Source organism: Trichechus manatus, unplaced genomic scaffold (assembly GCF_000243295.1).
Source record: "Trichechus manatus latirostris isolate Lorelei unplaced genomic scaffold, TriManLat1.0 scaffold00184, whole genome shotgun sequence".
NCBI lineage: Eukaryota > Metazoa > Chordata > Mammalia > Sirenia > Trichechidae > Trichechus > Trichechus manatus.
The window spans coordinates 3,811,487-3,826,076 of NW_004444120.1; the positions used below are offsets into that span (position 1 = coordinate 3,811,487).

At 40.8% G+C, this 14,590-nt stretch overlaps 1 protein-coding gene across 1 annotated transcript; it reads right to left on the reverse strand.

The window, feature by feature from the left end:
- Positions 1-3: 3 nt before the first annotated feature.
- Positions 4-10,110, reverse strand: ARHGDIB (Rho GDP dissociation inhibitor beta). Its single transcript, XM_004387342.2, has 5 exons — positions 9,156-10,110; positions 8,184-8,267; positions 5,920-5,996; positions 2,535-2,598; positions 4-701 (listed from the first exon to the last, which is right to left on the reverse strand). Exons 1-5 carry the CDS (start codon positions 9,331-9,333, stop codon positions 502-504), a joined length of 603 nt encoding a protein of 200 aa, XP_004387399.1. The 5' UTR covers positions 9,334-10,110; the 3' UTR covers positions 4-501.
- Between the last annotated feature and the right edge of the window lie 4,480 nt (positions 10,111-14,590).

A 14,590-nucleotide genomic window follows, 5' to 3' on the forward strand; every position in this document is an offset into this window, starting at 1 on the left:
ATATACAGCTTTTGTTTTATTCTTATTCTGTTGTGCTTTTTACAGTGTCTCCCACAAAAGGAGAGCCCCAACTGAAAGAGAACATGATTAGGGACCTTCCTTGAGCCAGCAGCAACCACAACAGAATGCAGGGATGGGAAGGAGCTACTGGAACCTTAGGCCAAAGGATTGTTAGTGAGTTGGTCCATTTCCTGGCCTCTGGTTGCTCAAACGGGAATAAGACAGGAGAACATTAAATGATTATGTTTTGAGATGGAGAACTTGGAAGATCTGACCCCAGTGGGGGATCAGAGGGAGTGGGCAGGGTTTAAGCTTGGGTTTTAAGCCTCTTGTACTAGGGACTGCTTTGTGAGACTGAATGGGATACGATACTTCAATAAGATAATATGGGGAGCATTGGGACAGAGCCCAGCTGTGAACAGTGAGAAGGGATGGGGGATAAACATGACTGAAAGGGTCCTTCTAGGTGGCAAAGGTGGGGAAAGGGGTGGGCAGATGGTCTCATTCTGTCCAGTCCTTCTTAATGGACAGGTTCCACTCCCAGGTAAGGTGGTTGTGCTTGTCGTCATCAGTGAAGAAGGACTTGGTGTGGTAGGTGCCCCGGGCCAGCAGGCCCTTCGGAGCCTCCTCAGCTGGAGTCAGGAACTCATATTCCTCAGGTCGAGGCCCATAGCTGCCAACCATAAATGCTGCTTTATCCACTAGGAAGAAAAAAAGCTCATTAGGGCAAGAGTCTGATAGAGGGAGAATTTGGAGTTCGGCTTATAGTGATCAAAGCCAAGAGCAATAATTTCCAAGGCTGGCTAAGCAACAGATTTACTTGGAGCATTTTTTTTTTTTAACTTAATTTTTTAAAAATTTTTATTGTGGTACCTTTTAATAATAGCTTACTTTTTTCTACTCCCAGTATGATTGAGTAATCTGCTGTGGGTACCAAGAATCTGTGTTTTAAAAAAGCACCACAACTGATTTTGAGTTCCAGGAAAATGGAGGACCCAATGTTCTAGATCAGTGGGGATCTAGGCTGTTGTTATTACAGATGTAGCGGTGTAAATGGTTAATGTGCTTGGCTGCTAACCTAAAGGTTTGTGGTTTGAGTTCTCCCAAAGGTACCTAGGAGAAAAGCCTGGCGATCTATTTCTGGAAAAAAAAATCAGCTATTGCAACCCTATGGAGCACAGTTCTATCTGATACACATGGGTTGCCATAAGTTGGAGTCAACTTGATGGCAACTGCTTTTTTTTTTAACAGGTTCTATCATTTAAAAAATCAAAACCAGTTGAGAACTGAGTTCCGGGTTCAGCTCTGCATCCACCTAAGTTACATAACCAAAAAGGGTCTTGATCTCGATCTTCTATCTACAAAGCTACTTTTTCATGTAGAAATCCGTGGGGAGAGGTAAAGTAACAGCTGACAATCAGGATGAGCAGAATTAATGGAGGGAAGAGTTGGATGGAAGGGGGAAATCAATAAGCCGGTAAAAGAAAAAAAGGTGAAAAACTGGGACAAATGATAAAAGTAGCCAACCCAATTTACCTATAAATGAGTACCTAGGATATATATTAAGAATAGTATGGGAATGGAAAGTAGAAACAAAGGGAGGGAGGTAGTGTATAGTTGGCCTTAATGCATTATTAACAAGTTTGAAGGAACTGCTGTACACGTCATCATACTCTTGCCTGAGGGAGGCAACATAGTCTCTGTGCTCAAAGGAAAATAGGAAATTAAACCATTTTTTCATGAGACCAGATACTGGGAAGGCCAGTTAAGATCTTTGAAGCCAACAATCTTCTCTGACACTTAAGTAATTGAGTGGCTCTCTATGTTATATAAAATTATCAGACAATTTTCTCCCTATCCTTTGTTTACTAATTTGGTAGAACTTGCCTATACATGACTGTTTCACAACTCTGGGGGAGCCTGTCAAGTAGAAAGGAAGTGTAAAAACACTCCCACCGCCTTCTCACCTCTCAATTCTCCCCGCCCATGCTAATGGAAGAAAACTGAAGGCAGGTTCCCATGGCACATACAGTTTAGGTGCTACTTGTAGAGAACAGCTGCAAATTAAGCAATGTTGTTATATTTGTTTCAATTAGCTTCTCCAATCCTAGGACAAGTAATTCTTTCTATGTCTTTGGTAAGAAATTGAGCACTGCTCTAAACTCCCATCCTTAACACACATAAGGCCTTTCCTGTCTTGGATTTCTCTGACTCTGAGATTTGTTACCTATAAAGTGCTCTTTAACTTTGGAAAGTATTTTTATGTTTTTACTTCATTTAAATTTATCTCTGTTACTCTTCCTCTTTATGAGTAATAAAATTGAATTCCAGAAGCTGAATGCCTAAGGTTAGTGGTTGATCCAAGTCTAAACTAGGTCTCCTGAATGTTGGCCTTGCATCTCTCCATTGATTTCTAGATCAGAGGTGTGTGTGTGCCCTTTCCTTGGATGGGAGTCTGAAGCTTTGAACAGATTAAACGTTTAAGTGTAAGTGAGAAACAGAGTTTGGGACAGTGCAAGTATTTGGTCCCTTACCTTTCATTCCAGTCCGGTAGGTGTGCTGAACGTATTTCAGGCCTGACACAATATCCTTGTTCACCTGTAGGAGAGAAGGGTCCAAATAGTTCAGGTTAGAGGGTCCTTCAATTTCCCGCATCTTCTGTGCCAATCCTACCTTGCTAGGTCTTCTCTGAGGTTGAAAGGACTGAAGATTTAGTTCAGAAGAAATGTTCCTGTAATCACTTAGTGTGGTGGTGAGGTAAAGATTACAGACAGGAGATCACAAGACCTCAATGTGGCTAATTTGATTTTAATAATAGGATACTGTGATATTTATTTTGGGGAAGGGGTGGTGGTTAATTAAAACCCGTCTCAATACTCCTCATAGTCTTTCTCCTTTTTTGTATGGTCTTGACTCCCCCTCCCCTATATTACTGGCCAGGAGACTGTCTTTGTCTTAGGAAAGGTTACAATGGTACCAGTGGAAAATGTTATGCAAATATCTGAAAACTATAACCTGGTAAATGATCCACCTAGCATATGAAAAACAAACAATGAGCAGAAAAGCCATAATGGAAAGTCAAGCCTAGAAGTTTGTGCCCGCAGAGTAATTGCGATCGGAGTCTCCAAGTGAGCAGATGGGCCACAGGATCATGTCCTTCCCCATGCATAAATAATGGGTGAAATCCACCTGTGTCTAGCAAGTACTTTGGATGCCTGTCATTTTCAGACGTTGTCTGAGATCCTGCCTCTTTCCTAAGTCTTTGAAAGAAAATTCAGTAGAACAGAATGAAAATATAGACATCCCAAACACTTTGTTTTTCCATGATTCATTTTTACCTGGGTTTGAACTGAGTTTTCTGTTAATTTGATATAGTGGTCAGGTCTACACAAACAAATTAAAGTGGAAATTGTATCGTTAGCTGGAGGACTTGGTTAACTGCTCACCAATATGAAGAATTAAAGAATCCTCCAGTAATTTCTCCCCAACAATAGTTATCCTTATCCCACCCCCTTTTTTTGACAGAATGATTAAACCAGGCTATTAGTGCTATAAGGTCGCCATGAATTGGAATCAACTCGATGGCAATGGGTTATTAGTGCTGTACTTTGTTTCGTTGGTAGCGAGGTGGCAGAGCACTGAACAGTGCCCGCTTAGATTCTAGACTGCTCCTTAGTAAAATCTGTAATCTAAGCTTATTAAAAGCACACAGAATGAAAACAGCTTCACTGAAGCAACTGTGATAACATGAAGACCAAACTGTCTAATTACTCTGAATCCCAGATGTAGTTTCTAAGAATAGGGAAAATGACTGTGTCTTTTTAGCAATCCCTAAGCTGGTCCCTTGGGCCTAGTGGGATATGTGGCCTGAAGGAAAAAAGACCCATGGACAAGAATTGTAACGAGGTGGCAATTAGGACTTCCAAACAAAGAGCCTCCCGTTTTTCTACTATTCAATAGAGGGTCTATTTAGTATCGTTACATTTGGGATGAATTTAAAAAGAAAAGGATGTATATTCACAGTATCCTCTTTCTTGGCTCCCTGCCCTTTCCCTGATTTCTCTCCTGCCCCAGGAGGAAGAAGCCTTAAAAATATGCATGAAGTGAGAGCTAGAGAAAGTGTGTGATACTACATTTCCTTGAGAAGCAGAAGAAAACTGGGAAGAGAATAAAGCAACCATCCCAGGCCAGGTTTGTGGAGAGAGTGCAGTGAAATTCGCTGGGAGAAAGAGAAGAATGCTAGAAGCAATGAGAGAGAGAGAGAGAGGTAAAGAGAGAGGACTTTAGGATGTGTTGCTGGGTGTTATAACTATATATTTTCTTGGGCATTTTTCAAAAACTGTCAGTAAAGATTTAAAAAGCTTTTCAATTATTTTCAATTTTTGTTCTGGCATTTCTTCTGACTTTACCTCCATGCTGGGTCAGGTCACAGGGTGGTTCAACTTGATGTGGGTTACACATAGAGAATGGTCTTTTTCCTGTTAGAAATAAGGCCAAACCCTCTGAAGTGGATGGCGCTGGAATGCCCCTCCCTTTGCCTTCCTCCCCAGTACCTGGATGTGTGTTGAGTAGCCTATGTTCCACGGCTTGCTTTCTCTTCTTAGTCACATTGCAAATTACCTGTCATGCTTCACTTGATACAAACTGGCTGACTAAATTGACAAATTAATGCAGTCGCACTAACTATTAATAACAGGCCTGATATGTAACCCGTTCTAGGCATATTTGGACACAGTGCCTTACTAAACCCTCGGGTGCTTCAGTAATAAATAATATGGCAGGATACAAGTAAGTGAACTAGATAGAGCACGGTGCCTAGTAGAGAGCAAACCAAAACCAAGCCTGTTGCCATGGAGTCAATTCCAACGCATAGCGACCCTATAGGACAGAGAACTGCCCCATAGGGTTTCCAAGGAGTGGCTGGTGGATTTGAACTGCCGACCTTTTGGTTAGCAGCCTAAGCTCTTAATCACTATGCTACCAGGGCAGGCATCAACAAATAGTTCCAGAATGACATTATTTTGAGGCATATTTCTATGCGGTGGGAAATGATTGTCCATGGACACCAAATCAAACCCTGTACCCAGGGGAAAGGAGGGCCCAGTGTACAAATAGAAAAGGCAGATGGGGTCTGTAGCCCAGGCTTCTGGAGAGTATGGCTAAGTGGGAGTGAGGGGCAACCAAGGCAAATACAAGTAATTAAGAGCAAACAGTGTATTTCTAATACTTTTTTTTCCAAGTCAAGGTTTTCTTTCTCCTTGATTTTGGCTATTCATTGGGATAGGTGATTATTCATTAGATGCCAGTTAATTTCCTATCTAGTTTTGCTCTTACTTGGTCACCGGCTCCACAGTTATAATTGTAATTTCCAGTCATTTACCAAAGACCACAGCTCCTGCATCTATATAATCACCCAAGAAGTAGAGCTAAGGCCCTACCTGTTCTATTTTTTTCCCCAATTAATTACTTCATTTGTCTGTGCGTTTCTCAACATATAGTCACTAAGTATCTTCCATTTGCAAGGTTCTGTGTGAAATATTGGAAAGAAGGGATATATAATCTCTCCCTACCTCAAGGAGCTTAGGCTGTACAAGGGAGAAATGATACAAATGGTGCAATACCAAGCAGCGGGTGCCTCTTGGATATGAGTATTAGTAGTTCATAGAGAGATGGATCCCACTGGCTTAAGTGGTCCATGTAGAGTTCAAGGAGAGTGTCCTGGCTGGGAAAGGACATGACCAAGGTGGTTCTATAACAGGTGGATCTCAGGGTTTGGGAGAGGACATGCCGGAACTGGGGGATGGGAGGATGGGGAGGTGGGACAAAAAGCGTGCTGATATGATAACGCAAATTTAGTCTGTAATTATAGGAAAAGAGTTCTATTTTATAAAAAGCAAACACACAGGGCAAGATACTTACTTTGAAGTGAATTTTGACTTTATATTCAACACCTTCCTTTAGCACAAAGGTTTCTTTTTTGAGGGCTTCAAGATCCCCTGTAGAAGTGGATTTAGAAAGAGTTTATTCTCCTCAGAAGCAGACACACAGGGAGACTAATGAAGCGTAAGCTCCAGAACCCTTTACTGGGCCCATCTGAGCAACATGGTCCTCGATTCAAAGTACTTGAGGTTAGTCCCTGAACACACACAAACTTGCAATGCTTCAAGCTGGACTCTTCCTTACAGCTCAGATACGAAAGGAATGCCATACTTTTTTTGTTTTTTAATTTTATGACAATCCTAAAAATATACAAGACATTATCGGTAATAAGTTACGAAGATGAAAGAATGTTTTCTAATTGTCAATTAAAAAAAAAAAAAAAAAAGAGCTTCAATCAACCGTACTCTAGGAAAGTCTAGATTATCTTTCTATTCTGTTACATATATGTGGTCAAGCGAAGAAGTGATTAAAGAATGTGCCACCCCTTCCCCCCAAAAAAGAAACGTAGGAAAACTATATAGGAGTGTCAGACACTTCTTTTTCTGGATCTGGTGGTGTTCGTGGCATTTTCTAGCTTTTAAAAATTATTTTGATTCCTTTTGTCATTAAAAATAAATATTCACTTTTATGCTTACTTTTTAGTCTGTATTTGCAATTTAGTATTTTTCTTAAGGAAGTTCACCCAAATTATAAAACCTTCAGGCTCCATAAAACCTGGATCTGTCCTTAATTTCTGTACTCTGTTGAGGGTAGTAATCACTCTCTGTTTATCTCTCCATGTGATCCTGTATAATTTGGCATTCCCCTGTTTTTGTGTGTGTGTGTGTGTGTGTGTGTGTGTGTGTTTTGCACAGCTGAGTGTGTGGTATTTCTTTGAATTTTGACTCTAATTCAACACCTTCCTTTAGCACAAAGATTTTTTCTTTTTGAGGGTTTCAAGATCCCCTGCACACAGCTGATACCAGCATATATACCTCTGTGATTCTGGGATTTACCTCACTGGCTTTTTTTGCCACAAGAAACCAAATTTGGGTTCCCGTCTTCTGGGACAGGGGCAAAGACTAAATTTTCCCCGTAATATTATCAGGCCCTTCTGAACAAAACAGACTTTCCTTAGTGCAAACTCAGACCTTGTCTTGAAAATTGACAGTTGCACCTGGTGCCATTACACAATTTCATGCAGGAAAAGGTCTGAGTCCTAGTGAGTGAGTTTCTCTTCTGGAGAGATGTTAGAATATGGGGTAGTTGAATCGGTGTGCTGTGTCTGCTCTGATGATTTCAGTTGAACAGGAAGTGTGTCTTCTCAGCCTCTGATTTCCTCCCTCCGACAAAAAAGCCCATATAAGGTAAGGAGTGAATGTGTCCAGTAGGAAGGGAACAACCTCGCTTGCTAAGCTGACTGTTCTCGAGTTCTACTTTGCTCTGTCTCACAAGAGTCCGGTATTTGAATATGGTAACAAAGTTTTTTTTTTTTTTTCTCTACAGGAGCTGGGCAGATGGTAAAATAAGTTGATCTTACCTTTGAAAATCCTCCGCCTCCTTGTTGTATGCCCATTTTTTCATTCTCCCTCAGATACCCACATTCCCCATAATTTCCATCTTCTCAATTTTTTTTCCATCTCCTCAAGACCTAACGCTCAGGAAAGGATTTGAACCCTAGTCACAGTAAGGTGAAAGTAAATAATAACATTCTAATTTGTACACTTTCAGTGGGGAAAGCTTCTTATAGAACAAGAATAAGAGCTTTAAGCTTAAAAAATAAAGATCTAACAGTGGAATTTCTAGTGATGTTCAGGAAGTCTTAGATTGTTACTTGACTTTATGTAAGTTCTGTGACTGATACAAGAGCAATAAGTTCTCTAATGTTTAGTTACATAAATATTAGAATTCCAGAAGCATACTGCTTGCTTCTTAATATTTCCATTAGCAGTCTTTTTATATTAATAGTAATTCTTCGGCTATCATGTGGATATCAAAAATCTGAAGTAAATACCATAGAAGTAAATACATCAAGTGCTTGCCCTGCACCCTCTTCTGTGAAATAGAAACAGAAGTGGGGCTCTTCATTAAGCGTGGTAAAATACTGTGTACTCTGAAAGGAATGATCTGTGAGCTGGTACCAGCATATATAGCACTGGGATTCACCTTACTAGGGTTTGCTTCTGCTGGGACAGGGCATAGAGACCAAGTTATCACTGCAATATCATCAGGCCTTGCTGAACAGAACAGATATGTCCACTTACCGGTGAGGTCCATTGTGATTGGTCCTGGGGCACTATCACACACCAGGGTTAGCCGGGTGACCGTAACATTGGGGGCAGTTGGGTCTGCAGGATTCAAAAGGGAATGTAAACACAGGGTACAGACATGTGTAGTGTGTGTGTGTGTGTGTTTCAAGAAGGAGAAAAAGAATATATAAAAAAGAAAGGTGATACCTCTATCTGGAATAGAAACAGAAATGTTGTTGTTGTGTGCCTTAGAGTCAATTCCAACTCATAGTGACCATATAGGACAGAGTAGAACTGCCCCATAGGGTTTCCTAGGCTGTAACCTTTACAGGAGCAGATTGTGAGGTCTTTTCTCCCATGGAGTAGCTAGTGGGTTCGAACCGACTACCTTTCAGTTCGCAGCCAAGTGCTTAACAATTTTGCCACCAGGGCTCGTTTGAAACAGAAATAGATGTGATTAATTCACCATGTTTGGTAATGACGGACTTATAAATTGTAGAGATGCCATTTGGTCTCAGGCACTTGTTGATCCATGTTAATTATCTACAGCAAGTATTTCCTGAGTGGCTATAGGTGAGCTACTCTGCTAGATGGGCACAATCCATTCATATCTTGGGGCCATGTCTTGCTCTGCCATTGTGTATGTGAACGAACTGAATGGTCAGTGAAGGAGTGAGAAGAAGAGAAGACAGAGAGAGAATGTGAGAGATTTTGGAGAGAGGGGACTACAATTATAACCGTCAGTCCAGAATTCTTTCTAAATTCTCTCTGTGTGTTATACCTGGCTATTTCAACGCTAACCTGTACCTTTCTACAAAGGATGCTTAATTATACAGTTTGGAAATTTATTGAGCATATGTGGATTATATCTCTCTCCTTAACACTGGGGGAAGTTGGTACTCTTTCCTTTGCACCCATTCCTGAGTGGCTGAAATTTATGCTTCCTCTGGGGCCCTCTACTATCTCCTGTTTCCCATACACACATACCTGCTACCACAGGACCATCCCCCAACAGTGTTTTCTTGTACTTGGCTAAACTTTCATCATCTTTGTCCATCTCTTGTAGCTCTTTCAGGGACTTCTGAGGTGGAGGCTTGTAATTGAGCTTGCCGTCCAGTTCATCAACATCCTCCTCCAGGTGTGGTTCTGGGTCATTTTCAGTCATCTTGATCTATTTCAGACAGAGAAGATAGTCCATTAGCCAAAAGCCAGTGGATGTGAAGGATGTTTCTGGAATCGCTGTTAGCACTATCTTTACTTTAATGGAGTTTCATAATCTTCAGTGATTTTCCCTAATTCAACCTCATTATTTTTCATGAAATAAGAATATAATGTATTCCAGTCATTTTCTGTATTGTGATGAGTATCTCCTATCACTGAGTAAAACTGACAAGAAAGAAATAACTAATTTGTGAATAATATAGTACAAGTGAAGCAACATAACACAAGCAGTTCCTGAACAATGAACCAATAGCCCCTATTTAAAGAGTTATAGAAATTGTCACAGTCTTTGAAATCCAGCCAGTCTTGCTAATGTCAAAGTTCTCAGCATGTACAATCCCAGTTATGATGGTTTAAAGAGAAAAAGCAAAGTACCTGCCAAAGGAATGGTTTGCTTCTTCCCATTAATTGAATCTTTCCCTGAACTCCTGCAACACCTAAAAGGCCACTCATGAGAAACTGTAGACCTCTATGATACCTGAATAAGGTGTCAGAATGGTCCACATCCAACATTGCTAATAGCTCCTTAAAGGCAGATAGTGAATTATATGTTTCTCTCGAATCCCCCACAACACTTAGCATAATTCAGTCACTAAAGTATTCATTGATTGATGTATTTGGACTGATCCAAGCCATGGTATTTTCAATTACCTCATATACATGTGAAAGCTGGACAATGAATAAGGAAGACTGAAGAAGAACTGATACCTTTGAATTATGGTTTTGGTGAAGAATATTGAATACACCATGGACTGCCAGAAGAAGGAACAAATCTGTCTTGGAAGAAGTACAGCCAGAATGCTCCTTAGAAGCAAGGATGGTGAGACTTCATTTCACACACTTTGGACATGTTATTAGGAGGGACCAGTCCCTGGTGAAGGACACCATGCTTTCTTGGTAAAGTAGAGGGTCAGCGAAAAAGAGAAAGACCCTCAGCGAGATGGATTGACACAATGGCTGCAACAATGGGCTCAAACATAGCAACAATTGTGAGGATGGCACAGGACTGGGCAGTGTTTCGTTCTGTTGTGCCTGGGGTGGCTATGAGCCAGAACCTACTCGACGGCACCTAACAACAACAACATACCTAAAGATCTTCTGTTCTTTTGATATGACACAAAATAGCAAAAACAAACAAAATAATCAAACCCTTTGCCATCGAGTCAACTCTGACTCATAGAGACCCTATAGGGCAGACTAGAACTGCCCTATAGTGTTTCCACAGAGTGAACGGTAGATTTGAACTGCTGACCTTTTCGTTAGCAGCCAAGCTCTTAACTGCTGTGCCACCAGGGCTCCCAAAATAGCAAAGAATGCTTTAAATTCCTCACTCTAGACAAAATCGTGAGGGAGAAGTTTAGTACCCTTCCATCTATCTCCCCTTTCTGGACCCACTTCCCTTTTGGTACTTCTCTCCCCTCGCCAGATTTGTAATGACCTTATGTTCCAAGGTTCCTCCTAGTCATTCCTTGGAGTCAGCTTTCTTCCATTCTCATCTACATTTACTTGTTATGTGTGAAAATACTGAGGGAAGATCTAATAAAATCATCCACACGAAAGTGTTAATGATTGAATAATAGATTCGTGAATTATTCCTTTTAGGGCACGTATAGTCAGAACTTTTCAGAGATGAAATGAACCTTAAAAACACAAAAAACAACCTGTTCCCGTTGAGATGATTCCAACTCATAGTGACCCTACAGGACAGAGTAGAACTGCCCCATAGAGTTTCCAAGGCTGTAATCTTTACGGAAGCAGACTGCCACATCTTCCTTCCGGAGAGCGGCTGGTGTGTTGGAACTGTTGACATTTTGGTTAGCAGAGGAGTGCTTAACTACTGCACCATCAGGGGTCCTTGCAATGAACCTTAGAGATGATATACTCCAATCTTTCATTTCTTTCACTGAGAAAATTGTGATCTAGGGGTTAAGACACTTGCCCAACTTCACACAGCTAGACGAGATGCAGTGTCCTAACCAAGAGGAAGACGTTTCTACTGGAAGAATTTCAGGCACAGTGGACGGTAAGAATGGAGATGTTTGATGAAGCAAGGAAGTATTTGGGCAAGGAGATCATTTTATGATTTCTCTCATTCTACCTCCAGTGTAACTCTGCCCTGCCTGGGGGTAAAGCCTTCATTGCTCCTAACTGATACAACTGTAAGGCAGTATCTATCACATCTCATCCTGAGTGACTCTGCAAACCTCTATACAGCATTCTACGAGTGACGATATCTCTGGCCAGAATCAAGTCATGCTTTAGAGCTGCAGTGTTGCTACCAATGACAACAGGAATAAAAATAATTTGGAAGTGAAGCCAAACAAGAGCAACTTTAAGAGAACCATGAAAAACAAAAAGGTATTCCTGGCTAATCAATCTTCTTTCAGCTAAATAACAAGCCAAACACTACGAGCCTTGCCCAACTCTGAAAACAGCATTGCAGGGCCCAGGTCTACTTCCTGTACAGGAAGGAAACATGTAGGATTGTTCCTGTGGCAACTCTTGCCTCAGCTGCAGAACCACCATCACTCAAAGCTGAGACTCCAGAGAACAACACAATAAACTCAGAGACTTATCCAACTCACATTCCAAACACCTCTTGGCCAAGTGAATAAACTGAATGGAAAAAAGAGAAGGATGCAGTGGGTGGATGTTGTAAGTTATGGATAGTTTAAAAACAACTATTAAGGGGTAAGTTAAGAGCAAACCAGATGTGAATAATCATCTGGTGATAATCCAGGAGCCTGACCAGATACCCAAAGTGGAAGCCACATAACAAACCCACAGACAGAGCATCAAGAAGGCTATCTACACATGAGGGCATCTAACCCCTATAGACAGGCCTTTCTGGAATCTATCACTTGGTTATAACAAGTCACTTGTTTGAAGCCTAGCCACCAGGTCATGATGTCACATCCAGTCACTAACTCAAGGTGATTTCAATAACCTATAGGGAATAGTGATTCTGCAGCATATAATCTTAATTCTGAAAAGAGAAAGAGAGGGGGGAAAGAGAGAGATTGAGAGAGAGAGAGAGAGATCTACTTAGTCTAGGACAGGATTTGCCTGTGTGTGACCGTTGGCAAGTCAATCTGTCAGCTAGGTCTTGGTCTTCTCATTGATAACTCTGAAGATTTATGTTAATTCTAAATTTCCCAGATTCATTGCAAACAAACACAATGAAGCACAAATTTATTTAAATACATTGAAGAGCAGAGAATAATGTGTGATTACCATCTGAAACTGTTTCACTCAAGAGGAGGAAATTCAGGACCTCATTAAATTCATTTGGTTTAATAATAGTATAAGAAAAAGAGATAGCAGGCCAGATGACCCAATCCCAGCTCACTGTGGAAAGATAATTAGAAAAAGGTGAACATGCAATAATATAGCAAATTATAAAGCAAATGAGGACTGGAAAAGCCATCCTCTGGGAAAACCCTTTAAAAACAAAATTAAGTTCACAAATATTTGGTCAGCATCTACAGTGTATGAGACACTGTGCCTTCTCACATACTGATGTTTAAATTAATCTCAAAAATGCGAAAGGGGGCTAGATGCTGGGCAATTTAACCACGCTAAAAAGGCCCAGCTTGTTTAATTGATGGGTCTTAACCTTTTTGGGAGTTGCAGTCTCTTTTAAAATCTGTTAAAAGCCACGGTCCTTCTCCCAAGGTAAAAATGAATAAGCCCATGAATTTCCGATACAGTCCCAAGGAGTCATGGCTCCCTGAAGTCCTTCATAGACTCTGTTGAGTTTCTAGATGAAGAACATGATGTAGAAATGGTAACTTCCTGAAATGTGAAGCAGAGATTTGCATGTTAACAAGGAGGCTTGCTGCTCCTTGAGGCCCAGCCAGATCCATGACACAATTTAACCTGAAACTAAGGATCCTGTCCATCAAACCCAAATGTTTGATAACTTGAAGTAGGAGAAGATATCAGGTAACATCTGTACCTGAGGGAGTGTGACCACAAAGCCTGATAGAGGAGCAAAGGTGCACAGCGAGCAGCTCTGTAGGAGAAGAATCTCGTGGTCAATTTATTTCATTTTGGATAGTTCTCTCTTTACTGAACTAGGAATCAGAACTCATGGGTTGTGGTTCTGGGTTTTCCACTGACTAGAAAATCTTTCAACCCCTATGGATCTTACTTTCCTCTTCTTAGGAGAGGGAGGAGATTAGAGCAGACCATCTCTAAAATGCTATCCCTTTCTAAGACCTCTATCTGTATATTTCTCCTGCAGTCTTGCATCAGCTAAGTTGCCAGACATTCAGTTATCTTGGTTCAGCTGTGTATATAAGATAACGGAGTCCCTGGGTGGTGCAGATGATGAACATGTTCTGTTGCTAAGAAAGGTTGGAGGCTCGAGTCTACCCAGAGGTGCCTTAGAAGAAAGACTGGGTGACCTATTTCCAAAAAATCAGCCATTGAAAACCCTACGGAGCACAATTCTACTCTGACACCACATGGGTTGCCATGAGTTGGGGTTGACTTGACTGCAAATGGTTTATTTTTTATATAAGAGACTATTTCTCTTTGTGTTTGATTATTTAAATTTTTTGTAAATTCCCAAAAGATGCTGCATTTTTAATTTCACAGTTTATTTCTGCATAACCTCAGATTCTCCCAAAAGCCCATCTGTGAATGGTTTATATAGTGACAGCGAATCTCCAAACTATACGAGCGTATTTAACTGCAAATGTCTTGAGTACTTATTCAGTTTTCTCTTTTTTATGCTCCCACTTCATGGCTGCTTGCTGAAGTGAGAATAGGAATTTTATGGAAATTCTGCAGACTATTTCTCAATCCCCTTATCTAGAAAACAACTAATTTTATTAGTGATGATAATAATTGTAATCGTTCTAATGCATAGTACTAAGTGCTTTCATGAGGGTTAGTTCATTGATTCCTCACAACAGCCTTATGAGGTGGGCATTATAGTCATTTTCTTTTCAAATAAGAAAACTAAAGCTCAGGTTAAGTAATTTGCCCAAGGAGACACGTGGTGTAAGAGACAGATTAATGTCTAAGCCCAGTTTGTCTGACTCCAAAGCCTGAGTTTGTAGCCACCATGCTGTTACTTCAGTCATCTTTATTAACAAGAAACAGTGGAATTATAGAGCTCATTAACCATCCTGGGAGTCTGCTGGGGGAACTTAGGCAGAGGCAGATGCTTCTCTGCAGGCTCTGCAGGGACA

What these genes read in the sequence shown, in the direction of transcription:
- ARHGDIB (XM_004387342.2), bottom strand. Translation starts at nt 9,333, where the DNA reads ATGACTGAAAATGACCCAGAACCACACCTGGAGGAGGATGTTGATGAA. An exon ending in AATCACAATGGACCTCACCG is followed by an intron (nt 5,997 to 8,183) that starts GTAAGTGGACAT and finishes CCACTTCTACAG; the next exon opens with GGGATCTTGAAGCCCTCAAA. An exon ending in AAGTCAAAATTCACTTCAAA is followed by an intron (nt 2,599 to 5,919) that starts GTAAGTATCTTG and finishes TCTCTCCTACAG; the next exon opens with GTGAACAAGGATATTGTGTC.